This window comes from Anopheles bellator, chromosome 2 (assembly GCF_943735745.2).
Source record: "Anopheles bellator chromosome 2, idAnoBellAS_SP24_06.2, whole genome shotgun sequence".
NCBI classification, from domain to species: domain Eukaryota; kingdom Metazoa; phylum Arthropoda; class Insecta; order Diptera; family Culicidae; genus Anopheles; species Anopheles bellator.
The window spans coordinates 6525100-6552994 of NC_071286.1; the positions used below are offsets into that span (position 1 = coordinate 6525100).

The following is a 27895-nucleotide window of genomic DNA, read 5'->3' on the forward strand; positions in this document are numbered from 1 at the left end:
CCGATTTTACCGACAATGTATTTTCCTTTTATTCGTCCACCTGCGCCACAATTCGTCCACCGTTCTCTGTTTGGTTTCATCGTAACACTGAGTGTGTGTTGTGTTGGTTTTAATTCGTAGTGTTTTGTGGTGTTTCGTAGGAATGCATCTGAGCGACCTGTTTCGCTAATTTCTCTCGGTATTTTCCGATTACTTTCTCCGCTTTCATTTGGTTAACATTCGGGGGTTTTGCATTAGATGCACGTTCGCCCTTTTAGAGGCTGCTTTGTACATAAATCAATACACAATCATAAACCGATAACCTTCTTCCTACTTCCTGCTGACTAACCGCGTGGAACTAGTTTCGTTTGAGCAAGTCGCGCTCGCCCAGGAAAGAGGTGGAAATGAAAATGGAAAAACTATCACTGAGGAGCCGAATCTATCCTTTAATGGCCCCATTAGCTAGGTGTGCAAAGGAACATAATTGAAAGCAAAAATGCAAGAACTTCTTTCAGAGGCTGTGTAAATATAATACCCAATCTGGCGTTCACATTCAAAGAGTCAACACGCTACGTAAGGACGTTTGTCTACAATCTAAAAACCGTTCGCCGTGCGATCTCGCGCTCTAGTGGACGCGGCAATTTGGTAACTGTACTTAATGTGTTGTCGAATCCAATGTTCCTAACTTAAACGAAACATGTTAGCTAAACAGTTGCAACTGAATACAATTGCTGTGTGTGTTTCCACTAAAATCACCCGACAAGTAGTGTTCCCTCTTACTACACAAGGCTCGCCATCACATTTGACTATATCCTCATTCGGTATGGCTTTTTGTCGCTTTACGTTACACGAATGACATCCCATTTCTTTCGGGCTTCCCTCATTCGGTCGCCTAGCCTAGCGTTGTTGCTTGATTGTTTCTGATTCTCTCGGTCGCCGAGCTTCAATTCGGTTCGATCCGTGTTCCGAGCCTCCGCTGACCTCAACCCCTCACATTCTGTTATGCGAAATATATACAAAATTTATAGTGTTATAACTGTGTGTTGATGCTACCATCTGTTAATAGAGTTATCTAACGGGCATTTAGACAAATAGTTCGTGTTCGAGTTTTCAAAATCAAATCGCAACGCGGTTCAAATGCAAAACAGTTAACAAACAGTTGGTTTGCAAAGCCCATCGCGCCGTTGCGGATGCCGGCCATCGAAAGGCGTGCGTGCCTTTAAAGATCTTGCTTCGGTATTTACAAACACTTCCGAAACGGTAATAATCTTTCGTTCAGCAACTGTTTTATATGGTTAATCTGTGTACCTTTCGCTTGGTTTCCTCGTAGTTGCCATATTTGGGTTAAATGTGTACCCACAGGACGATCACAATCAGTTATTTATGTTAGCTTTTCTTTTTTGCTTTACGAGTTCGATTCTTTTATTACAGATCTTTTTTAGTTTTACTAGATTCTTGTTTTGTTAGAGATTCAAGGACAGAAGGAAATAGGCAGCTGATCGGCAATGGGTAAGTACGGCGACAACAGTTTGTTCCCGATGTTCGCTATGTGTCGTTGCCGATCTACTGTCCTCGCACGAGTATCCGGAGAGATTCCGGCGTCGGATTTCCCTTTGCCTCTTTATTGTTATATGTCATTGTAGCATTGTGAGGATAGTGGCGATCTCTTACAACACGCGCTGTGTTGATGAGCGTTAAAATATCATGAATTAAGACAGATTCTCCTGAACGCAGAAAGGATAGGATCGATGATGATCGCCTTTTGTAGTATGATAGAGATTGGGTAGAATCGTTTCCCGTGCAACAGCTTCCGGCCTTACAATGGACCGAATTGTCAGTGGTGTGAAAGAATGTTATTAAAACAACGTCCGTGGTTCCCCGACGCCGAGATATGCTTTAACAAACGGCTCCAAAAGTGTATCAAGAATCAGGAAAGGATATCTGAGGATGTGTGTTTCGTTACTTGTCCGGGGTGGTTGACGAATTCCGTGTGAAGAATCTTCTTAGCAGGTACAGTGGTGTGGAGCTGCTCGCTGCTGCTCGCTTACAGGTTGATCGTGTCCAGGTCCTGGCACGGGGCCCTCGGACTGTGATCGCTGTTAGAGCTACCCGGGAGATTCACTATTTGATTACCGTTAACGGCCGAAGCCATCGCCGTCAGCGTGGTGCCGGTCGCCGCCGTTGCAGTCGTTACGCTCCCGCCGGTGGCGATGCTTCCTGCCAAGCCGCCACCGTTGTTTGTGTTGTTAACATTATTGGCATTACTGTTGTTAACGTTATTGTTATTGTTTTTGGTCGATTCAGTTGATTGTTGCTTTTTGCTGCCCAATCCGAGCGGAAAGGCAAAGTCCTGGGGCAGCTTGCGCATAATTTTGCCGGACGTAATGAGCCGCCCGAATCCTTCCTGCGAACGAGGGCCAACGAAGCGGGATAAGTATTGGGCCATGTCGCAATTGGGTGCGCCGCGGCTTACCTGATGCGCAAACGCGTAGCCGGAACGGAGTGATCGGCGGGCTTTACGAGCCGATGGAGTACGCAACACGTCACTACTTTGACGAGAACGCAGCAAAGCCAGTCGCTGCTGGGCACGAATCTAAAGCAAGCAAGCAGGGTTTAAATAAAAACATCAGTGGTAATTATGGCGAATCCCTAGCACGGTGCCTCTACCTTGTCCGGTAAGCTGGGGAACACGTCGACGAAGTAGAACCGCGAGGCCAGTACCGGTATCATCAGGACAATGACCGTTAGGACGGTAGTGAACCAGAAGGTGGCTTCCTTCATGGCTTGCGTTAGTGATCCGACATACGGGCCACCGATCACGTAGTTGTAGAAGTAGTCGAGAAAGAAGTACCACAGCAGACTGCCCCAGATCATGATGTGATTGAACACGGTCCAGTACGACGTATCGAGTGCGATCTGCCGGGAGACGGGAGGGTATTGGGTGACTAAAATGCACGCTATGCTCCTGCCATAGTCCCACACATACCTGCGCAGTATTATCGAGAATCAGTATCGTGGCCACTACCGAACCGAGTAACATGTGGTCGTTCAGAACGTACCCATCCGGAGAAATGCCGTCCTTGTACGTGCCTGGTGAAGACGCGATCGAGTTCATTAGTCAGTTTGAGTGTCCTTAGCACAACGGCCAACGCCTTACCGTACGGAATGAGGAACAGTATCAGCGAGCTGAAGATACCGTGCAGGACGCTGCGGATGAACTCGGTCGTGTTGAAGAGTGCGTTGGTGATGCCGGGTGTGTAGAGCTTCGGATACTCGACACTGTTCTTGTCCGACACGTCCTGCTCGAAGATACCCAACGCCAGCACCGGGAGCGAGGTGTAGAATAGATTGTACACGGATATAAACATCGGATCGAAAACGGTCTGTGGAGTAGAAGGCACGGTTGAAAGACGAACCAGTGGAGTAACCGGCGCTATACTCACTTGAGCACTGAAGCCGCAAAAAAAGGCATACCAAAAGTGGCACAACGTGAATGCGAAGTTTTTGTAGAAAAAGTAGCGCAAAAATTTACACATCCGATAGTACGACCAGCGGCCGTGCACCAGCAGCAGTCTTTCGAGAAACTTGAACTGGGCGATAGAGTAGTCGCTGGCCAGGACGGCCTGCATGCCCTCCTGGCCCGAGATTCCTACGCCGATGTGCGCCGCTGTCGGAGAGAATCGGACGGAGCTGCTAGTTAGTGTCCTTTCCGGGCAGCCCGGCTTTTCGTTCGCTTACCTTTGATCATCGACACATCGTTGGCACCGTCACCGATCGCTAGTGTGACCGCGTTCTTGGCCCGTTTGATCAGCTCCACGACCATCGCTTTCTGGAGGGGTGTCACGCGGCAGCAGATGACCGATTTGCAGTGGGAAGCAATTTCCAGGAACTTACTCTCCAGCTCCGACGTCAGACAGTGCACCAACGAGTGGCCGTTGATGACCAGGGCCACGCCGGTGTTCTCGTCCAACTCGGTGAGCGTCGGTTCGCCCTTCTCGAACCCTTCGGAGTAGTTGCTACAGTTTACGCTGCGAATGACGCGTGATCGGTCGATTAGTTCGTTCGCTCATACCGTACCGGTGGTGAAGTGAGTGATTGAGGGAAGGGACGGCTAGGATCAGATAAAAGGATCAAGGAACGGGATTGTAGAAGTGGGATCCACATTGCTAATGAGTGCTTGGGAAATCATAGTCATCTAGCCATAGTTCCGAAACATTCATTCGCAATTGAATACACATACAATGAACGATAATGTCACGAACAACTCAAACGGGGTTCAAACTAAGGTGGATACACAACAAAGGAACTATTCTAGGTTGATTAAATATGTGGCCGGGCCGGGAGATTAGTTGTGACAAACACGGAACACGAAACACAAGATCTATACACTACAAACACTAACAGAGAGGATGGCTTTGGGCTGATAGAGAGAGAGAGAGAGAGAGAGAGAGAGTGAGTTAGATAGAGATAGAGAGGTTAATGGAAGGAAGTGTTCTTACGATACTATTACTATTATTCATTGTTTGTTCATCTGTACAGGCATATGAGGAAGGCATTGGCTAGCGTAACTCTGTGTGCATCACGTCAGTAGTGTAATATCTCAAACGCCGAACACCGGTGCGGTTGGTATACTTCGTTACATTGTTTTAGTCGAAGATTGGATGAAAACAATAGAAAACGAGATATTGAAGGTAACAGAAAACGACAACGAAAAAGAAACAGATAAAACTGTTATACCACAAGGAGTGCAAAAAAGAGGAACAAAAAAGAGACACAACGCAAAAATGTTACAAGTTCGTTTAGATTTTGAGCAACAAACCAAACCAAACCAAACTAAGAGAGAGAGAGCGAGAGAAAGAGAAAACAAACAAAAACCACACAACAAACGATTGTATTCGCTGTTATATAACAAAATAAAGTAAAAACGGGGGAAACAATCAACAAAAATACATCAATATTCCGGGTTCGGGGAGCGTGATTACATTGGGATTCGATCGAATAAGTTCCAACCGACCGCTGGAAGGTGGGAATGTTTTTTGGAAGAGATAGTAAACAAAACAGTAAAACATGTTGGGCAGATCGATAAGGGTCCGCGCGATCGTGTCGTTGTGTACCTGTCCGGTGCCTCCTCGCTTCCTCCTATACTTGTATATTTATGTCTATTATCCCACCTAAACGTCACCACCGAAACCGAGGGGGGCGAGGTATTCTGTATGTCCACCATCGGCCCGGAGCTGCTGCTGTGGGCACCGTTTGCGGTCACGGCGCTCGTGTCACTGCTGGCGACCGTTTGCGCGTGCACAGTGCTCCCCTTTTGGACATCTGCAATGTGATGGTACCAATCATTGATCCTGCGCTACATCAGCAAAAGTGGCCCCAGTCTCAAGACTTACTCGCCGGGTGGTAGGTGTTGACAATCCGCAGCGAGTCCATGTACTTCCGCAGTTGCTGTTCCACTTCCGACTTCGTGATGCCGTCGATCACAAACACGTCCACCATGTCGTCCGTTAGTAGCTGGCAGGAGTATCCTATGTTTATTGCCGTTTCTGTGGGCGAAACAAAAGCGATCAGGGGTCCTGGACAACGGAGATTAGTCACCGGCCACGCCAGTTACCTACCTTGCTTATCGCCCGTCAGAACCCATATCTTGATGCCCGCCAGCTGGAGGTTCGCTATCGTTTGCGGCACACCATCCTGCAGCTTATCCTCTATAGCGGTCACGCCGACCAGCTGCATATCACATTCGATCTCCTCGTATATCGCCCCCAGCTTGTCCTCTCTACCGTCTAAAGATAAGGCAGCTTCTCTCTGGCGCACCAGCCACGACTCGTAGAACTCCTTCGATAGCCTCCGCTCGGCAAGGACTAGCGTCCGTAGGCCTTCGCCAGCGAATTTCTGCAAAAAAAAAAACAAGCGTAACGGTCACGAGAACTAACAACCGAAGCGATGCGGTACGGCTTCCTACATTCAGGTGTTCCTGGGTGCGAGCCTTCAGGTCGTGCTGGTTCGGCCCCAGCCGATCATATATCACACTGTCGGCGCCCTTGCAGTACAGAATAATGGAGTTGTTGCGGCGCAAAACCACGGACATTCGCTTTCTAACATTATTAAAATCTAATATACTCAACAGCTCATACTCCTGTGGGCAAGAGAACGGAAGTAGGTGTTAGCGGGTTCCGGAGCGGTGGTCCCTGACCCATATCCTTACCTCCATCCGTCCCATGACCTCTATTGTTATACTGTTTGGTGCTCGAGATTTAAAAACAAATCCAAAATTCCGGGCCGCCGACACGAGGGCCGCCTCGTCAGGACTTTGTGCTTGATAGTCTAGCCTGCAGCGGATATCGGGAATCGGGATCGGTTAGTTCCGGGAGGCCATACATTGTCCAGCGGCCCTCCTTGCCATTACTTACTTGCCATTTTTATCCTCCGCCATCACCGTGTGGCACAGAGCTAGTAAACGGAAAAAGTTATGCGCATGCTGCTCGTCCGCCCGGACCGCGTCCAGTAGCCCCTGATCGTACCACCGGAAGTCGGGTTCGTACTCCGGGTTGAAGGAAAAGTCTACCGACTCCGTAACCTAGCGCCGTGTCGGTGTGTTTAAGGGCACCGTTCGTTATGCGAGAGCAACCATGAGCAACCGAAAAGGATCAACGGGCATTGTTGGCCAATGTCGGTGATGGAATGTGGTTTCGCAGTGCAAAAGCAGCAGCCGATAGTTGAAGATGGGACAAGATTGGTGGGATTGGTAAGAAAGCATATTGAAAAGCCAGTAAAGAAAGAGAAAAATAAAAGGCATTTGAATGAAATGTCCGCTGCATGGCCCTGGAGAACGAAGACACGGTTCGAAAAAAAAGTGCGCCGGAAATCCGGAAGCAAGCAAACGATATCGAGAAAAACCTAAAAACAGAAGCAAAACCGCTTCCCATGCAATTGATCACCTTTTGCCGAACATGCCAATCATCGAAATTCTATGCTTGCGGGTGCATTCTTGATAATTTATCATTTTCCATCCCGATTGTATTTTTCGATTGTACTTTTGTTTTGCGTGTCACTAATGAACGGAATCCTGGCAATAAAAGCGTGGCTCAATTTTATGGCGTGAGAGGCAACGAAGCTTCGCACTTCATTGACACTGTGCAGTGTTTTAAGCTCAACGAATGGATTTGAAAACAAAACTCACCACGCTGTATGAGGAAACCTAAACAATGGTAATATGTACTGTATTAATACCAGAAACGTATCGGTGTGATCGTGTAGATAGTTGGCCATTGTGCGTTGTGGCGCAATAGGCGATAGAGATGATACCTCTCTTTCAAGCGTCTTAAGCACGGTGGAAAATGTCAAATTATCAAGAGCCATTTGCTTTACGGAAACAGAAACGCACAATTGAAGCTGGGCAAAAATATGAAACAAAACTGGCTAGAAGCATGAGCAACAAACTATTTCAGCAGACGTGTGCGCAAAGTGAGAAATTTATATGTATAATAAACACATGCATACATGCAGTCCTTGCGTATTGTTCCCACTTGGTGGTACGTCGGTGGTCGGCTGCGCCGGGATATAGGCTTGTGTGTCTTGCTTAGTGGATATGGACGTCTGCGTTTCTTGGCTATTACTGTGCTGACTGAATCTAACATGTAGTGAAGGTGGATGCTGTTTGTTTGAGGGGCTTGCAATCTGAACTGGTTCGGCGGTGGTTGTTGGCTGTGGTGTGCTGCGACCTGGTGGCTCTTCAGCGTTTAACAAAAGCGACGTGTTACTGTTGAATGGCGGCTACAAACGAACAACGCGTTGATACAGAGAAAACGGAAAAAGCAGGCACATGGGTAGAGAGAGGTGTAGAAGAAGAGAGAAAGGTAAAGAAAAAAACACACCAAAAACAAATTAAAATCGACAAAACAATAGGCATTAGTAGGAAGAAGCAAAGCAAGGACACAATCTCGACGAGATGGAGCAAGATACGGTTTCACAGCAAAATACAGACATGGAACATGAAAAGATGGAAGTAGGAGTGATAAAAAAAAACAAACCAAAAAAATAGACGAACGAATGATTGTGCAGCCAAAAGGGCGAATGGGCGACGGCAAACCAGATTGAGACAATTGAGACATACCGGGAGATACGTTGGGGAAGGAAAGAAAGAAAGAAAACACGTAAATTTAAACTCCTTGGTACACGACACATAGAATCGAAATCGAGCAAACAATCGAGTGCGCTTCGTTGTGCGAATGTTTGTGAAAGGAACACTCGTCACACAAATGGTAGAACGGGTAAAACGGACAAAGGAAAAGAGGAAACAATTGAAAGTGGGAAAGCGCTTTCTTTTCTACAGCCTTTCGAAGGCCTATCACACGGACCGGCAGCACGGTTCACCATCGCCCCGGAAGGATTGTTAATTTGCAGTGGCAGTAGTGGGTGCTGTTGGTGGCATCAAGCGCCTTTCTGCAGTTGCATTTATTCGAAGCACAGTTGTTACAGCTAAGTTGTTGAATAATTTTGTCCGGATGTAGAAAAGAGAACCGCAAGGTTCGCAATATTGCTATGGCTGTACTGCATTTTATAAAACCACTATAAGATTGATTATTTTGTATTTCTTTTTTAACAAAATGGTCAAAAAGACAAAAATTGAATTTAATATGTTTCTAAGGGGCCAAACTAATTAGAAAATTAGATTTTTGGAATATTATCTATTTTATACTATTTGAAAGAGAATACACTAAAAGTAACGAGTACAAAATTTAGAAAAAAATATTTCGTGAATTAAAACGACTCCATATAATTTAACAAAATTTTAATCTTGATATTCATTCAACATCTTCTAACCAAATTATGGACACAACCAATCAGATATGGATTCATTCACACACTATCACGCAGAGTAGGACGAAAACAGTGGCAAACGGTGAAGAGTTCTAATCGAATACTACGCAAGCCAGGGGGTTCTACAACCTTCAACATTCCTAGTAACTGGTTCGTACGTACCTCGGACAGGTCGACCGTTTCTCCGGTTCGCACATCCACCACGTCGCCGTAGGCACGACCGGCAATGCTGCACTTGTTGAAGGTCATAATGTTCTGCGTCAGTGTTCCCGTTTTGTCCGAGAAAATGTACTGAATCTGGCCCAGCTCCTCGTTCAGCGTGGTCGTCCGTGCTTTGGCATGGGTTTTCGACTTTTCGTAGTACATCTTTTCGTCCCAGTTGATGAGGAAGGATTGCGCGAACCGTATCACCTGTAAGAGCGAATGTCATGCCCATTGGGGTCAATCTTGTTGGGCTCCTTCGTTCGCCTAGCTTCCTTTTTTCCACCGGTACCTACCTCTACCGACACGTATAAAGATATTGGCACCACAGTGTTCAGTACGATTGCGTAGGAAAAAAAGACTAGACATCCGATACTGATTGCACCTTGCAGGTAATCCTTGGGGATTATCCTTTCCCATGGCAGATAAATCTGGAAGTGGGACAAAGGCGGCGTAAGTGGTGCGACCTGTGAACCGGCGGGTGAGTAAATGACACGGAAACTTACTTGAAATTTATATCCTAAAAACGCTTCCCATATTGAGGACGCAATCGTGCAGAACCCGCATATCGATAACAGAAAGAATACTATCTGTAACGGGAAGCGACGAAGAATGTTAGTCCCGTTTTGAGGTGTCCAATGCGATGTAAAATTTGTCCCTGGAGGTCCGGAGGGATAGGGATCTATTTATACCGAATAAATCGGTACATTCAGCCCTCATCGCATTACGAGGCGACATCGTTTGCATTCTAATCGAGGCCTGCCGGATACGATCGCAGCGCACGGTACATTAATCAATTCGCTGCCAATAATTGCGCGCAAGGATGATGATTACTCGGAAGCGCCACCAACCAGCGATGAGTCAGGGCGGCCCGGTTGGAACCCGGTTGGGGCGCGAATCGATTCGAGGGGCGAACCTCTCAATCAACTCTATTGACCGCGCTCGTCCGACCGACGGAGAGGCGAACGAATCACGGTGGACCACCATCTGCTACCGACGCCTACGACGCAGCAAACTACTGTGAGCCTCCCGCCGTTTGATGGTCGCCGCTAGTTGGGCGAGAACCGCCACCCCGGGCACATAAATATTTGCATTGTTTTACCACTTTTTTCCGAAGAGCCGTAAATCATTAGCAGTCGCGATCTCGCGCAACATTCTGTCACTGGCAGGCGGCGATGCGTTTTCTGCCGGTGCATCTATTCCATTTCCACCCAGCAAAGATGCCGTCATCGGGTGGATGGAAAATTCCAAGTGCAAATTCCCGATGAAAAATGGTGCCCATTTCCGTTGCCCTACGACCCCAGTTCTACCTTAGTCTAGTCTACTTACTCCTATGATTATAAAATTTAATAGCCTATCGATGGTCGTCCGTTTGAATTTGGTCTTGCCCGAGTTCTGCATCAGCTTGGTGTCCTTGCCGGCGAATATGACGACCCCGTAGCACCACTGCGTGTTGCGGATGATGCAGCCCCGCAGCAGGATCTTGTCGTTGTCGAGCGGGTAGCGCTGGTTCTTCCACGTCAGCGTGCCCTCGAACTTGTTCAGCAGGTTGTTGGGCGGCTCGCACACGATCTCGCCGTTGAACTTCCACAACAGGTCCTCCTGTTGGCCCATGGCGGCCGTCTCCGGTAGGCACTGTTTGCATTTGAGGTTCGTCTCCCCGTCCAGCTCGGCCGTCTCGATGAAGCAGAGCCCGTTCGGTTCGCTCGACGACAGCAGCAGGATGTCGGCCGCCACGAACTGATCGTTGTCCATCCGGATGATGTCGCCGACCTGCACCCCGGACCACCGCTCGTCCACCAGCTTGCCGTGGCGGAGCGCTTTCGAGCGCCGGTTGTTAACTTGCGAATCGGACATGTGTCGTTGCTGCGTTGCAGGAATGGGTAAAGACATGAAAAGTAGAACGGAAGTCGGATCCGGCGACCCAACGGCGATCACTTACGAAATCATCGTAGGCATCCTTGATGGCAGTTAGCATCAGTACACCGATCAGCGGGATCGCGGTGGTGACCGGTGTCAGCGACGAGATCGCCGGTATCAGTTGGAGGATCAGCAGACAGAGAAAGTAAAAGTTGGCAAGACGTTGGAACTGCTCCAGCAGGTTCAAAGGCAGAAATGTTAATATCGAATATTTGGACGTTTTGATGAAGTTATTCTGCCGTCCGGGTTCAAGTCCGCGTTGGTTTGGGGAGGGGGAAGAAAAACCCGTGAAAAGAAAGATAAAGCAACGCCATTACAGAGGAAAGAAAGGATCCGCCTCGCGAAAATACTTACAGCGTATTTAAACTGTGTATTATATTCTCTATCGTTGGCTCGTATTCGTCGTTCATTTTCTGCTCGTTGAAACAAATGAAGAAAACCAAGAATAAGTTAGCCAAAAAAGCAAACAAACGACAGTTGGAAAGTAAAACGAAGAAAAAAAAAGCAATTAAAACGTTATGTAAAGTCACAACATGGAACACTTTCGTGGGGATGAAAAAAGGTGAATCGAATAAGAAAATAAGTAACAGAGTGGTAAATAAAGAGCGTCAAACGCTTCGTACCATGAGAGCAAGGCGCTGATGAGAAGGCGTATGAGAAGCCGTCGATGGAATGGAAAAAAAGGAAAATGCGACCAATTGCAGAATGAGCGGACAATGCAATGGCGGTGGGTGCAACAATGATGACCGCGAAATGGAGATGATGAGCGCCAAGCCAATAAGCGAACAGATGTGTGGTGCGGTGCAGCAACAGGTTAGTGTGGGTGCGGGTGAGGTGGGCGAGAAGATGCAATCAGGACACGTGTTTATGTGTGCAGGGCGATGGTGTTTACCGCCGAAAATCGATCGCAGTCGGGTGGCTCCGTTCGATATGTAAGATTGACCGCGATCGAAGGACGACTTGGTCTCGCTGCGAGCCATCGGTGCCGACGGCTGGCCGGCTCCCTTCGCCGCCTTGCCGGTGTTCCACATGCCCAGCCGGCCGAGCATGGAGACAATCGACGCCCGGAAACCGTGCGCCGGAAGGTGGGTGGCATCGGCACCCAGCATACGGTGGTGCCCTCTGCGGTCTTCATCTCCGGAGCCGTCGTGGCGTCGACGTCCCGCTTCGTCATCCTCGTCGTCACAGTGGACGGTATCAATCCCACGACCACCACCACAAGCACCACCACCAACACCAATTTCTGCGCCCGTGGAGGAGCAACCCATCAGCAGGCGGTGACCGGTGCCCGCGGAACTGCACCGAGTTCGGCCGCTCCGCGATCGGCCGAGACTCTCGCAGCTCTCCAGCACCGGCGCATCGTCCAGCGTGTTGGAGCTGTCCTGGACGTGGAAGTTTACGTCGATCGTCGCCTCGTACGGCTGCTCACCGGGGCTTGAGTAGAAGTTGACGTTCGGTTCCGAGCGCTGGGCGTGCAGCGGACGTGTCGCCGCCAGATTGTACAGACTGCCGCAGCTCTGGGAGTTCGACTTCCGCCGGCCGCTGGTGCGATTGCGTCGGAACCGCTTCCGCTTCGGGGGTGACGCGGGGCGACACTCGGCACCCGTTGCGCCGGCGGCGCCACCGGTCGGGGGTTGCTGGCGGCGACAAGCCTGCGGGTGCTTGCGCCGCCCGCCAAGAGCGGCCGCTGCCTCGTCGGCATCGTCCTCGCTGGAATCGTGCCGAATTTCCAGGACTTCCAGCTCGACCGAGTCCGTCGTTGCATGCGATATCGGCATGGTGATGGTCCGTGTGGCAGCACGGATCGGACGACTATAAACGGTGCTTCGTGACGCTCCTGGCTTCGGTCCGGCTGGCCACCACCATCGTATCCTTGTCCGGGGAGTCTGTGATTACTCGACTTCTGATGGGGCGCTATTGAGGATCACATAGCGATTCGAGGGCCCGCGGCCGAGACTTTAACCGAGAGAGGCTCTACAGTTATTGCTTTCGTTGTCCGTTTCACCACATCCAAGACACACCAATTTCACGTCAATTAAAACACTCGACTCTGCGTGGTTCACTATCACTTGCGGCTCCGGCCTGGGCCTGGGTGGGCCCGCGGTAGAATGCAGAATCACTATCGTCGTTATTACTCAATCAAAAACACATCCATCGATATTTCTCCCCGAGGACTGGATCGGCGCGCCATTTGAGCGACCGATGGTGGCAACTTTGTTGGGAAGTGTAAATTGTTAAGCATTTTCAAACAAATACACACTCGCACGCACGCGAATAGTAGAGGTCAAGATCAGCACTGGACAGCACCGTTACGGAGTGGGTTGTGCTAGGCGTTGGTCTAGGACAGGACAACGATGGGATGGTTCTTCAATTGGCTTAATGAACAACAAAAATCTATATCGAGGCCAGCGGGTGATGTCATGGGGCCAGGTGGCCGATCGGCCGGCCCGGGTGAGGCGCGAAGTTCAAATCAATCACGGAGCAACTCCCAGGGGCCCAATGGTTTGCCCAATTATTGGGTTGACAAATTCAAAACTTCACCAACGGGTTTGGAGTTGGAACATTTCATTCTTGAAGTTCAGAGCATTCTCTCAAAATCCCCTGTAAAGTCACTGCACGGTCACGAGAATTCCTGTTTTGGTTGTACTAGTTATAAATACCAGCAATTTGCGCAAGTTTATCGTGTAGTAAGCTCGAAACCGATTGGAAACGAAAACCATTAGAGAAGGCTACTCGATGCTCCTAATGTCACCTGAGGCGATAGTTGGTGGTGTCGTTGGTAACATTATTGATTAGAGCATGCTATGCCGCACATTGCTTCTCTCTGACTTTTAGCTGTTTTTCAAGGAATCGAAATATCCAAGCGAACTCACCAACATCAAGGGTCAGTTTTGAAGAATTCGCCAAAACTGAAACGCATGTTTTACTCTTTTTAAACAACTTTTCGACGAACAAGGAAATTGTTTGGGCGAACTTAAGAGACGAAGTAAAAAAGAAAGATAACCGGACGGGTTCAAAACACCCTCGTAGGAATGCACAAGTTTTCGAGTTACACGAAAATCGTAAGAGGTTCTCAAATTGGTCATGGATCAACTTACTAAAGGTAGGCCCTGTACATCGTCGGTGTAAGCTGATGAATCGGTCGCTGTTGCGACTGTGGGCAGTTTGAACCCACGCGGTGCATCAACTTCAAAGCGGCTCCGTTCGTTCAAACAGATTTGCAAAACATTTGACTTCACTATTCACAAAAAAAAAATGGGTTTCTGCGTAAATCTGTGCACCATTAGCATCATCATCATCAGGGGTTGCTATCTCCGGCAAAAGGCATGCTTTTTTCACATGTAGATTTTGTCTTTTTCTAGCGTTGTTAAACGGAACTACTCCAATTCCAAGTCCATTCCAAGACCAAAAACACCAACGTTTTCCGACACAAAGGGCTTTTCTTTTGGGGCAAATTTGCGCGACCCCGACAACCGTAAATAGCGAACCCACCGTACGTCACACCAGTTGAAACAAAATGCAGTTTCATGCACCTGACGAAAGCATAGCTTCGGACAATGGTTGCGAGAACCTGTTTCCAGCAATCAGTGTAGTTGCACACCGCGGCACCGCGTTGTTGGCAATCGCCACCGTTAAGCGCCTCCGGTGGCCGTTGCATCGAATGCAGAGACCTCCGATGGAGAAACGCACACGCATTTGCAGTTGAAATCGGCGTGCGGTGGGCGGCACGGTATTTTCCTATCGTTCCCCGGTTGGTGGTGCAATTTTCATGCACGACAAAAACACGTTCCAGTAGCGCGCGCCCTGTCGAAGGGTTTTGATTTGACTGCGCGACGGCAATCATTGAGCAGTTCCACGAAGACGACGACAACGGCCTGTGCCTGGGATTTTGAGGAGGCTCTATTGTGCCGACCGTTAATGATGATAGGGCTCTTGTTTCCGGGCCATGTGCTTCGAGTGGGGCAGAGAGCGTAGCCGAGTAAACCCCTTGACATGACACTGGTTGGCGGCAAATATCCCAAATGGCGTGCGTACAAAAAATTGAGGTTCAATTTTATTACTGTAACCATCGCGGCTACTTTACAGGCACCGCACGGCACGTCAAACGCAAAGGCGATCGTGAGAGTAATAAAAAGTAAGCGGTGGCATTCGGGGCACGCAGGCCTTCAGTGGGGTCGTTCTTTTCGGCTGACAAACCGGAGCGCGGCTCATCAAACAGATTAGGCACGGGTTGGGTAGTAAAGGGCCTAGCCGATTCACCTGGTCGTAGTAGGCCTTCCGACAATAGGCCTCACCAGCGCTCAAGGTTGGAAGCGCACGTCGTGGTGTCCTTGCGCTTGGCAACGTTCTCTGCCCAAGGAGCTTCTGACATCTGACTGGTGTAGAGCGGACCTAAGGCCGGGCCACGGAAAGGGACATCCTGCTTCAGCGGGGGTTTAATAGCAGGAAGCTGTTTGCTTGATTGCGTTATCGAGATGTCCGCTCCGTCGCCTTCGATCAATACCGCCCCACGGTCACGGTGACGGGTGCCGTTGTTGCGAAGCGCCTCGAATCGGGCCCCGCACGGACACAGACACCAGTACCGAGCCCGGCGACAACTACACACGCCTACTAGACACACGTCGTCGTCGTCGTTGAGCCACAGGACGCAGGACAATCGATTTAATATGGCACACTCCACACACCGGACCGTCGCCGGAGTCCGACTTTTCACAGCAGCTCCGTCGTGCTCCGGGTGCAGCAACGAAATCGTGTAGCACCTCGGCTTAGCCGTGGTGTGCGCCGTTAATCACCACCACACCCACCACGGGCGGGTGGAAAATTGTGCAGCTGAACAAAAACGGAAGGAAAAATAAAAACCGTAACGCTAGGCGCCAGGTCACCCGCAGAAGTTCCGCCCTCACGGCGACGGCTCCTTCTTCGGTGCGGCTTACTGCCACACCAAGACTCTCTGCCACCACCCACGGCGTGACGCCTCGGATATCCTTTCCGGTGGTCCGGTGAGTCACGCGGGGTTTCGGATTTTCGCACGCCCGGCTCGTGGGTGTCCATCGGAGGGGCTCCAAGTGTCCACGAAGGGCGCACGGTTCGCTGTCCCGTGCTGGCGCCTTGTGGCACTGGGTCTAGCTTTCTCACACTCACTGTCAAGGACCCGCGAGGGTGAGGCCACCGAGCCCAGATGATACGGGTTCCCTTGTCCCTCGAAGTGTCAGCACTGATCGATTTTCGGTGACCCCACTGCAATGGTTAAGTTTCGCACCCTTTTCGGTGGACCCTCCCCAAGGATGGCACCGTCTTTGAAGGATGGTGCGTGGGGTAGCACTGCTCACGTTCGGCGGATTTTCTCACGGCCTCGAAACACTGCGAAAGACGGTGACCGTGAGCACTGGTAAAAACCTTCCCGGTGGTGAAAACCGATAACCTTGTAAACGCACCAACTAACTACTACTAATGCCGCTGCTGCTGGGGTCTAATACACTAACTACGGGCCGAGCGATTGGGGTCCGTCGGTACCGCGGGTGCTGGCTATCCGTGACCGCTCGCTTGACAGGTGAAAATGGACTGTCGAACGAGTTGGAAAAGTTGGTTGGAAAAACACCATCGAGCCGAGCCGAGCACGAACGTTCGACAGCGAAGCAGGCGAAAAGTGGCGGCGAAACCGGGCGAAATCGGCCGAACGCCGTTAGTATACACAAACGATGTGTCAAAACAGTGAATTAAAAAACAAGTGAGTAGAAAAAAGAGCGATTAGATTGATTGTGAGACTGTCAGAAAGGATTTTGCCGCATCGTTTCGGGGTTTGCTTTGCCTTTTCGTAACGTTTTGTTTTGGTTTCCACTTGTCCGCCGATGACGTTTGATGACAGGTGAGTCGGACGGGGCGACGCACGCATACTACGACACGCACTGCGCCGGTGGTGGTGTGGTGGAAAACGCGCGCACAATTTTCCCACCATCCGGAGGCACGTGGGGCGACTGGGGTTGTTGTCGAAAGACCAAAACATAAACAGATGTTGTTAGGCGCGGCACTCAGCCGCCGTTCGGCCTTCCGGTACACTAGGCGAGCGATCGCGCAGAAGCACGCACACAACCAGTGAGCTGGGTTCTCGGTGATTGTGTTGCCCCCTTTTTTGTTGTTTAGAAAGTGAAACCACTGGGCGAGGGGTATAAGGGGGCCGCTGCACTGCGCAATGTCCCGGCGATGGGTTTCGGGGCCGGGGCCTGCCGTTGGGTTGCATTGTTGTTGCTCGGTGCACCCGGTGCACGCAACCAGCGACAGATTTTCCGCCGAAGGCCATCGGAAGGTGGATTGGCTGACACATGCTTGCGGTTTGTGGGGTTTGTTTGGGCCGATTGCAGCGGATGTCCGTCGAAGCATAGCGTGTGCCCGTGATGATGAGGCGTAATAATCCGCGGGCGGGCTGAAGATTTGCCGATATGCAAATTTGTCGCAGAAATGAATGATTGGCAGACTTTTTGTTGTGACTTGTACGTTTCCGTGTTCGCGGTGCCATGCTGTGCTAGGTCAACATGGAGGACTTTCCGCCCGCAATAGCGCAGACCGTTTGTTGAAAGCGAAAAGCATGATGGATGTTGCGAGGAGATTAGCTGCCCGTTATGGGATGGGTTAAGGAAAAAGTTGATAGTGTAAATGGGTAAGTGAATCAGCGAAATGGGTGCTGTTGGGTGATGTGAATGAAAACAAAATAAAGATTCAAATACATCAAAGTATTGGGTGTAGCAATTAATTCGTGCGTTTTGTTTTCGCTATTTGTGACCTAATTACAACAACAAAACGTATGACTACATTAATGAAAGTATTGTCCATCGTTAGCTACTACTTTCTCTTATCTTTTAGTTAGTTCCTCGATTCCGTGTCGATAGAACTTCTTATCTTTAGGAGCGATCTACTTAGAGGCCTGTTTTTCGATACTTTCATAAGAAATGAACCGCTGTGCTGTCAAATCGTTACTCGTGTAACGGAACAAATACTAGTCCGAAAAAGCAATGCTACCAATTCTTCATCATCAACCTTTTTTTACTGTTCAGGTCGCTCTTTGTTTGATAGCCAAAATCATCACCTTTTAACGGTGCAAACCACATCTAACACGTTTTCTCAGCTAGAACACATTCACCATAAACATCCATAAACATATGATGACCTTCGATAACACTTTTCGTCATATTAAAATAATCCCCGCGAAAAGGCTTTATCAGGAACAAAACTTGACAAATGCTCGAAACAGGTGTTGTTTACACTTTGAACAAACAATCTATACCGCGTTAGATGCGCAGTGACAGTAGCTATCAAACACATATTTCATAAAAAAATATGTGTTACATTTAGTGAGTAACGCCATCCATTGTAAAACCGCACGAATTAATTGCTACACCTAATATTTTGTGAACAATAACCATTTGATCGGACTTATTCGTCTGTTTAGGTAATTGAATTTACAACAGACCGCAATGGGACAAAGAAAATTTGTCCTTCTCCGGATCTCGTGCTGTCTGATTCATCACATTTTAAACATTGTTGTGCGACCGATTACTTTCGAATGCATATTTAATAAGTTGCATACACAGGCCACATACACAGACAAATGGCCACAAATGCCAAAGCAATCAACAAAGGCAAAGAAAACAATCGACCACGTGTACCGGCCATAAATGGCACCGGTTTAGCCGACGTAATCAGAAGCATCAATGCTCGTTTATCGAAACGAGTGACTCATCAGAGCGACCCACTTGGTGGCATTATTTACTTACGATGCTTGGATTTGTCCTGCTGCACTTTGCCCGTTGCGTCCATATTGGGGCGCCTCCGCTGAGTGAAGGCTGCGCGCGAACCTCCGGCCGGTTGGGTTGGGTTTATGTTGCGCTCCTCTCGTTGCTGGCCGGACGGATGTTGCTCTCGCTAGAGAGCGGTACAGGATGCTTTGGCTCCCACCGGTACCTTCGCCTTTCGTATCTAATTGCACTTGGTTTCAGTATGGCGTGTGCTGTCTGCGGCGCGCACGTTTCGTCACCGACGCGGTATCAGGATTGAACAAAAACTACGAGCGAAATAAACGGAAAAACTGGACCACTTGTCACGTCCGTTGCATCCGGGGCAGCGACGTAGCGGGCAGCAGTAACCGGGGCGGTGATGACGGCGCACTGACGACGCTCCGCTCTACCGCCGGAGCGTCGACATTTTTGGCATTCGGTGTGGCTGCCCCTTTTTTCGTTTCATTTCGAATTCCTTTGGGAAATACCGAACCCGGCGGCGACCGGGCACGTTACACATACCGCCCCGGCCGGCCAGGAACTCGTCGTTGGGGCTGTAACTTTTTACGGCACCCCGGTGTGACCGTTTAACGACCGATCGACGGTTTAACGAAACACTGTGGCACTTTGTTGGTTGAGATTTTCGAGCAAGAACGCCCGGACCCCGGGTTGAGGGGGTTTGTTGTCTCGATTTGGGACCGGAACTGACGTCACTTTCTTCACTTCACTTGCATTACCTCAAAAGGCTTCTGAGGGATGAACTTCTAGCGGCGAGCTGCCTGTCAGGACGCCGTGGTTTCCGGAGCGTGCAGTCGCGATTTCATCGGAGGCACCCAATGCCAATGCTCGAACGCTGGCACCGATCGCGGGACGGATCACCCTTCCATTAGAAGCTCCGCGCACGGAATGCGCCACCTGAAAGCGAGAGGACAGCAGATTGAGGACACGGTAAGCAAACGATCCCCACACACCCACAGGAGGAGTGAAAAAAGGGAAAATATTTGAAACGCAAAAGTGGAACAGAATCCAAATACTTCGAGTGGCCACGGCTCGGTCCGAACGTGACAGTCCGACAATGCGTGAGAAAAAGGACACACTTGGCGGGCCGGGCGGGACCACTAGTAACTGCTGTCCTGTGGCTGTGGGACGACCCATGTGATAGCCCAATTATGGAAGGGAAAGTTTCTCACAGTCTCCTCTTCCACTTTCTTCGATCACACCACCGGACTGGCCACAGAGACTTCCCCGGTGGGCACCTCGGGCGGATAAATTATGGAAGGTTCTTACTGAAAAGGGGGCCCGACCGGGAAGCCGGATCGATCCAACGTGGAACTGGCCATCAGGCGCGACAGTCTCTGTGTGGTGGTGTGTGGAAAAGCTCCACACGTGGTGAAAGGGATTTCCGGAAAAAGCGAGGAAAAGTTGTCCGGCTTGGGCGGGCAGGCGGGCGGGCCAAACGGATGATGTGCCGCGCTTAATGAGGGAGGAAGAAAGTGATTCCGGTCAATAATTGATAGTTTTAATTCTATTTGAACTGGCCGTCCGTCGTGCAGTTGTACGACCTGACTGTGCGGACAACCTTGAGGCGTGAGATTGTGCCACGTGTGCCGGTCTAAGGTTACTTTTTCTGTACTTTGTACAGTGTGAATATATTGGAAAGCAGTTGTAATAGCTTCACCGTAGTAACGGTGCCGGTGGAATCAAATATTTGTATTTTGTGACACCAACTTTTGTGTCGCACAGTAGCATTAGCGTCACAGTGCAACTAAGAGACAAACGTTGTGAGGTCCAAAGGGTTTTATCTTATGCGTGCTGACTAATTGCCCCAGGGAGATATAAGCGAGCTCTAGAGGCGTGTGATGCCTCCTTGCGCAGAATGGATTCGTTTAATGTTAAGCTATTTATAAAGGCAGTAAAACTGCTGATAAAAGTTTGGATAGCGATCATAGATAAAGGTAATCAATAGCAGCAATTAATTTTGTCACACTTCCTCCCTTAACCTCTGACAATCGTCCCCGTGCGCGGAGGTAATGCACTTAAGGAGGCTATAAAACAGTTGATAAAAAAGTGGTAATCAATCTTATCACCAGCAGTTATAGAATTTTACAGATATCTTTGGGCTCAGCACATGAGTGAACTGCCGAGCCAACCAAATATAGCTGCACTTGCTGGCATTATTGTAGATATAACATCCGCCCCGATGACAAGCAGTCGAAATTGCCGTAGCGGAGTACACTTTTCTCTGAAACACGTAACATTAGTTGCACTTCTGCACCGCGAGCCCAACCAACAGTTGCAGCCGAAGGCGTTGAAGGAACAAAAACGAACCCAACATTCTGGGTGGGGACGAAGTTTTGTGGCTCAACTCACTCGAAGCCTGTAACGAATCGCGTGCGACCACCGCATCAATCCTCCCAGTTGGACCAGTTTGAGTTTTCGTAAATTGCATAATGCAAACGATGACAGTTTCCATTTGGCTTTGTGTGGCAACGTTATGCCGTTTGGTACAAAATTCGGAGCGAAAGGCGGCTTGATGCTACTTCACAAAGCGAGATCTTATCTGTAGCGTGGCACGCTCCACCGTGAAACACGGCCCGAGCGAAACGAAGCGCCAGTGAAAATCAATCAGTAGTGATCGATCGGGGAACGTACCGATAACATCGCTGGCGGGTTCGTAAGAAACTTCTGAGTCTATAGTGTTCGTAGATCGATAGGGTCTTGTGTAACTGGTGTGCTTTCGGGAACCATAACTACTTCCGGAAGAGATTCAAGCCCGTGTTCCAATCGGTTGCTGTGTTCGAGCATGCCGTCCAGAGTCACTGTCCGGAACTGTGATCTGTGTACCACCGAGCACTGTTATCCCCTTGGCACAAAATGCCAGTTGCTGTGAAGCGACAACAACTTTCTCAATTTTTTTTACAAAACGACCAAACTTTTAGCAAATGGCGGAGGCCAAATACTGTAAGCAAAATACCGCCGCCAGGTACTAATGAACTACTGCAATAAATCACTCGTTCACACATCGAACTCGATCACAGCTCGAAATTTAGTTTTACGTGTAATACACCTTAAAACAAAAATTACAGAAGATCGCACATTGGAAATACGATCTCCGACATTACACTCTTTTATCTCCTTAAAATTGCTCCTTTAATACAATCACATCAATCACAGATGATTAATTGGTAAACCACCAACCACATTGCGCCACGGTAGTAGGTTGGCATAACATTGTTAAGTAATCAGATACGATATCGATGTTCCTTCAGGAAACATACTTCCGCCACGAAGTGCTTCTGGTCCACTTTCAATCGCTCGAAGTATCCATTTATCTCATCGATAAGATTGGTATGATGCCACCCAAAAGTTGCATATCTCCATAAGGAGCATTTCGTACGACACGTTATATAAAACCAAGCCACTCTACACCATTGACGTTTATTGGAATCGTGTGCCTGGTTGGTGTCGTACAGTGAGGAGTAACGTTGGACGACATTTTAGATTTAACACAGATAAAAATGTATAAAAGCGCTAACTTGGTGGCAACTATTAACCTGTGTTCTGGGCTCTTCGCTGTGCTGTTTCCTTCTGGTAAGTTTAACTAATGCCCAAAGAAAGTGTGACGAACGCCCAACGAATAAAAGTGTGTGTTTACCCATAACTACTTTTTCGATACAAAGCATCTGCCCTACGGTGCTATCAATGTGAAAGTGAAGCGAACTGGAGCGACTGCCACTCGAAGGCCAGGGAGGTCAACTGTGACAGTACCACGTGGGGGGTAATTATGGGCCAGGACATCTTTCGGCCTCGGGAACGGCAGCTCGAGCAGGCCTGCGTGAGCGTATTTGCGGAAGGTACGGCCGAAGGATTCCCTGGTAAAGCCTATCTTAGAGACTGTTTCTACGATGACGTGAGCATGTGCGCGACCATTCAGGCCGGTATGCCGCCGGGAGTCACTGTTAAGGAATGTGATCTGTGCACCACCGATCTCTGCAACGGAGCGAATCGGTTTCGGATCGGTGTCTCGAGTTTGCTACTTCTGGTGGTGTTGGTCGTCTGGTGTTCGAAGTAATATATTGACAAATCGTAAACTCAATAAAGTATTTAATTTTTTATTTCCCTTCTCAATACAAAACTATGTATTGTTGTTTCACATTCTAACAGTATGAGACGAGTGGTTGGTCGGCATTTTGAACATAATGAATGGGTCCGTGGATTTCCGAGATTTATTTATACCAAACAAGGAACTCTAAATATTTCTGTAACGGTTTCCGTCGCCCCGTAAGTGACGATAGAATGGAGCACCTGACCTGGAAAATGTGTTAAGTTCAAGTTCCGATTGGTTGGATGATCGTTTTATCTTATCTGTTAACCACCATCCCGTGACCTCCAGCGAGAGTACGTTACATGCGATATAAAACGTCTCGTAATCTATATCTCGTCTCGCCTCGACGTTCATTGGCGATTGCTATTTGCTTAAAGCCGTGCAGTGTCCGTAAAGTTAACCGTTTAGATCCATAAGTCACGATGTTCAAGCCCGTTAGCTCGGTGGCGATATTGTGCCTTCTTTTCTGTGACCTTGCCACACTCGCCTCGTTTCGGTGAGTTCAATCTGTTGGCGAAACTGCCATTCTGGCCAGTACAAACCTAACGAACTCCCAACTGATGGATGATTTTTCTCGGACATTTTTCTAGTTTGTTGCAAAAGGGCAGTATTCTCAGAAAACCGACAATGGTAAGTACCAACCCCAACTATGGACATGCATAGGGAACTCATAGCCACCGCGCGCTGAGATGTTTGTCTGGTATTATCAGTTTAACGGTTTGAAACCATTATCCAGTTACTTTTTGAGCACATTTTCTTTGTCTCCTTTTCGGGAACCTTGGATAGAATGGAGTTGCAGCATAAGTCTCCCCTTGGATGAACGGGTTTATCTCATCAATAATTGTGCATACTGCTTTGGAAGATAATGGGCAGTCGTTGTACCACACTAAAGCTATTGGATTCTGTCAGTCTTTTGTAATTGACCCCGATTTGCCAATATTTCTATTTTACAGATGCATAGGCAGCGATAACCCGGTGGTCCTTTCGCGTCTTTCTATTGTCGCTATTGCTGCTTGCGAATGTGTGTTTATTCAATTCGACGTCACGGAAATGCAGCCAGCAGCCCTTTAGTGCAAAGTAACGCGACCTGGTGCGTCTTTCGAACGTAAAATGAGAGGATCGAGGATTGTGATCTGGATACTAGCGAGCTGTGCAACGGTGCGAGTTCGGTAGAACTCCGTTCGATTTCCGAAGAAGGTTGTTTTTGCTCGCCGCTAAAGATTTGTTCATAAACACGAACAAAATGCTCTTGAATGATCGTCCTTGACGGCTTTAGTGCTAGTACGTTTTTAGCACACTAATGCGGAGTCAGAGTTTCGGTCTTTGATCTAGCGAAGGATTGGAAGATCGGAAGTGCTCTTTAACTGTAGGAACTGCCGTAACGACTTTAGTTAGCAGCAACCACAAAGTAACCTTCCGTTGTTGTAGCTGGCAAGGTTGAACGTGACCTGTACTAGTTGAGCGATGTTACGTTCATTGCGTTCATGTTCATTGCACCATTGATATACTCAAATACTAATTAGTAGTTTAGAAAAAAGTTTGTCGGAACATAAATGGAACATAAATTCTATTGTGTTTATGCTACGGTAAACATTTTTTATACATAAGTTCATTTCACGAGCTCCAGTGATAATTGTTAAGCTCGTATCAAAGAAAAGGATTCATAGGAGACTACAAACAACATCGGTCGTAGTATCCATCTTCCGCCGAGCTTATGGCTAAATGCTCTGTTCAGTTTCCAGTTATCTTTGTGGAGTTACTAGTGCCCTGTTGCCTCAATTCGGAAAAAAATTGACCGGCCTTACCTCCTTTCATTCCTCCTTTTTAATCATTCCTTGGGTGGAATTGAATCATCAGTGTGGCACGCTTAACATGTAACTGTTTGATTTGATCTACCCGATTGACGTATTGGGAAAACGCCGTCAGCAACAACGGACCAATCGGGGAACCACAGATAATGTAAGCCTCGTAAATGTTGCATAGAATGGAGCACCTTGCTTGGAAAATGAGTCAAGCCCAAATTCCGATCAGTTGGATGATCGTTTTATCTTATCTGTAAAACACCGTACCTGTCGCAAGAGTGTGCGACACATGTGATATAAAACGTCTCATATCTACCGTGTCGAGGTTCATTGGTGATTTGTAATTGTTCGAAGCAGTGCAGTGTCGGTGAAGTTAACCGTTTAGTTCCGCAAGTCAAGATGTACAAGCGCGTTAGCTCGGTGGCGATGTTGTGCCTTCTTTTCGGTGTCCTTGCCACACTGTCTCCTTTCGGTGAGTGCAATCAACTGGCCAAACTGCCATTCTGGCCAGTACATTCCTAATGGACTTCTAACTGATGCACGTATTTTTTCGGACGACTCTGCGATGTGTAGCATCGGCCCTTCAGTGCTACCAGTGCACGAGTGACAGAAGCTGGAGCCACTGCCACTCCAATGCCGTGACCGTAACCTGTGCCGGAAGTAGCTCGTTCGCGATAATGGGCCAGGAGATCTTTCTGCCTCAGCAACGACAGCTCGAGCCAGCCTGCGTGGGCGTGTTCGCGGAAGGTACGATTGGTGGTGTCAGGGGTGAAGCCTTTGTGAGGAGTTGTTTCTTCAACGACAAGAGCCTGTGTTCGACCCTTCAAGCATCCTTGCCAGCCGGATTTACCATCAGGGACTGTGATCTGTGTACCACCAATCTCTGCAACAGTGCGAACCGATATTCGATCGCTGTCTCGAGCTTATTGCTGCTGGCGTTGGTGGCCTTTCTCTGGAAGTAAAGTGCTGGCGTAGCGAGTAAAAGGGTGTAAACTCATGAAATCCCCCCGAAAAATAGTGTTTCACCATGTGCCCAGAACGCGCTCCATATTGTTTCCTACTTTGTCAGAATAGTGTTATCAGAAAGCCGATAATGGTCGACCTAACATATGGAACTCAGAGCCACCACATACCGAGATATTTGTAACGTGTAATGTGTATCAGCCGAACGGGCTGTGTTTCCTAACTATAATCAGCGCTGTCTTATCGCTAATCGAAAATAAAAAGCAAACCTCTCTTCCAGCGGTATCGGCATTCCCAGAAAATTGGTGGTTTTTGTGCTATTATCATCAAACATCGATAACAAACGATACAGCGGGTCTTTTCCGAATGGCCAAACCATTGTGTTCCAACCTTCGAGTAACTTAGCCAATCCTTCAAGGCTTAAGCAGATAGGAGGGCTACCGTCACCAGCGGTTCCGAGTGTTCGTTGCACTCGAGATTGCGGAGCGAGATACGGACCGTGTTATCGATCAAAAGTTGCAAAATGGTTCTCAGTAAAATCGGTGAGCACGGTCACTTCACTGGCTGGTACTCCAACGCATCCAGCAAGGAACAAACAGTACAGCAATAAACACTAGTTTGTCTACGTTTTATTGATTTCGTTAGCACCTGTGGGGCATTATGCAACGGTGTTTACAAGGAAACAGGAAGATTGCAGAACCGGTTCTTATCTCGGCTGTTTGTGCTATCGATTGTTTGATCTACAGGCGCGTCGGTCCAGAGTGGTGAACTTGAAGGGCACTTTAACAGGTGAAACAGCTCATCAGACTAGGGTTCGGAGCCCTTTGGGGTCTCGGCATATCTGTAATGGTTTGCACAGTAAATCACTGGACCTCGGTTCTTGTAACACCCCGTCCCGGTTAATGTGCCATCGAGTGTCCCTCAAAGTGCGTGCTTCGTCCGTTCACGCAAATCGGTTCACAGTCATTCTGGCTGCCAGCACCAAAATTCATGATTTTTTTTTCGTCTACTAATGTGAGTGGGACGAACTTGTGGGACGGCTTGCCAAAACGGTACAAACCGAGCGTTCCGGGTAAGGTGGGGCTCCAGATGCTCTTCCCCTCCATTTGCGTGCTGCGGTGATTACGGTGGTCGAAATGAAACCAATTTCCGAACGACCCCCAGCCGACGTTTCCGTTTCCGCTTGTTGTACCCCTCTGCACTAATGACGAGTGTGTCGCGTTTTATGGATTTGTGAATTTGTCATTTGGGCAGTGCTTTGGGGTGCCGCCCAAACTGTCACAATTCATTTTCGCTTTTTGGGCTACACACGGCGTACCGGACACCTCATCGGTGGCCATCACCTCACGCACTAGCGGTGGTGATTAAAGTTTAACGTCCTTGGCTCACGAGAGACCTTGGCCGCACGCAGCTCGGGGATGCACCACGACACCGAGGACGAGCACCATCGGCGGTGTCCTTAGCGTGGGAACCTCATGCATGTTTCAGTGTCTCCAGATTACGGGTGGCACTGGCAGAATCGGTTTCGTTAATAAGCCCCCTTCTCGCCGGGAAAAGTGGTTTGTAATTAGCGATTATTATAAACCACTCTCGCTGCTCCGATCGAAGTTTGTAATTAATCGATAAAACATTGAAAAGTGATCGACTCGGTAGCGGCACTCGGTGGCCGTACCGAAATCGCAGCTCCCTATCATAAATCAGCCCGCGAGCCGAGATGCCGCCAGTATTGACAGGTGGACCAACACCCTGCGCTTTTATCGATCCTGGCTGGCCAACAGGTTGGTGGTTGGCATTCGCAGCGAAGCCATACCGGTGGAGAGAGCACCGGTCTGGCTGCGTACCCACACATGCCCCCTGCGCTCGACCTTGAGATGGGGCACGCACGCCGGAAACCGGGAACCAGGATCCGGTCACCCCCCGCCCCAGCCGGGCGGGACAAATGAGCTTTGCGCGAAGAACGTCGGCCGGCGGTTCAATAAGCCGTGACCGTCGTCGTGGACGCGCGCGGTCCGGGCATCGGAAAAAGGATTCGCTCGACGATGGATCGATTGTTCTATACAACCGATTCCGGTTGCCTCCGCCACCTCCAGCACCGCCAGCTGACCTAGATTCCCACGTGGGAACATCACCGCGGGACACCTGGCAGTCGGCGTACACAGGGCGGCAATGACAGTGAAGCGCGGTTATTGGGTAAAATCGATGAGTGGCCGTGCCGCCCACCCGACCCAAGTGGGTGGTTGGATTCGGTTCGGTGAAAAACATGTTGTCGGACCTTTTTATTATTACATGTCCGACAAGTGTTGCCACTTAGATTGTTCCATCGCGGCGAGCTT

The 27895-nt window shown here is 49.0% G+C and overlaps 2 protein-coding genes across 2 annotated transcripts; one reads left to right on the forward strand and one right to left on the reverse strand.

The window, feature by feature from the left end:
* Positions 1 to 1959: 1959 nt before the first annotated feature.
* Positions 1960 to 12701, reverse strand: LOC131208440 (phospholipid-transporting ATPase ID). Its single transcript, XM_058201194.1, has 22 exons — positions 11816 to 12701; positions 11278 to 11336; positions 10946 to 11158; positions 10333 to 10869; positions 9510 to 9593; positions 9300 to 9434; positions 8965 to 9213; positions 7483 to 7755; positions 7163 to 7180; positions 6393 to 6559; positions 6188 to 6311; positions 5945 to 6118; positions 5598 to 5874; positions 5373 to 5525; positions 5094 to 5301; positions 3718 to 4007; positions 3423 to 3646; positions 3137 to 3362; positions 2966 to 3069; positions 2647 to 2895; positions 2453 to 2572; positions 1960 to 2383 (listed from the first exon to the last, which is right to left on the reverse strand). The coding sequence occupies exons 1-22, from the start codon at positions 12699 to 12701 to the stop codon at positions 2024 to 2026; spliced, it is 5130 nt and encodes a 1709-aa protein (XP_058057177.1). The 3' UTR covers positions 1960 to 2023.
* Positions 12702 to 24936: 12235 nt separating this feature from the next.
* On the forward strand, positions 24937 to 26148 carry LOC131210220 (uncharacterized). Its single transcript, XM_058203432.1, has 2 exons — positions 24937 to 25071; positions 25173 to 26148. Exons 1-2 carry the CDS (start codon positions 24999 to 25001, stop codon positions 25559 to 25561), a joined length of 462 nt encoding a protein of 153 aa, XP_058059415.1. The 5' UTR covers positions 24937 to 24998; the 3' UTR covers positions 25562 to 26148.
* Positions 26149 to 27895: the final 1747 nt, after the last annotated feature.

Coding starts and splice junctions, on each gene's coding strand:
- LOC131210220 (XM_058203432.1), top strand. CDS start 24,999: ATGTACAAGCGCGTTAGCTCGGTGGCGATGTTGTGCCTTCTTTTCGGT. Junction 25,072..25,172: donor TGCCACACTGTCTCCTTTCG/GTGAGTGCAATC, acceptor TGCGATGTGTAG/CATCGGCCCTTCAGTGCTAC.
- LOC131208440 (XM_058201194.1), bottom strand. CDS start 12,701: ATGCCGATATCGCATGCAACGACGGACTCGGTCGAGCTGGAAGTCCTG. Junction 4,008..5,093: donor AGCGAGGAGGCACCGGACAG/GTACACAACGAC, acceptor CGTCATTCGCAG/CGTAAACTGTAGCAACTACT. Junction 3,070..3,136: donor ACTGTTCCTCATTCCGTACG/GTAAGGCGTTGG, acceptor CGTCTTCACCAG/GCACGTACAAGGACGGCATT.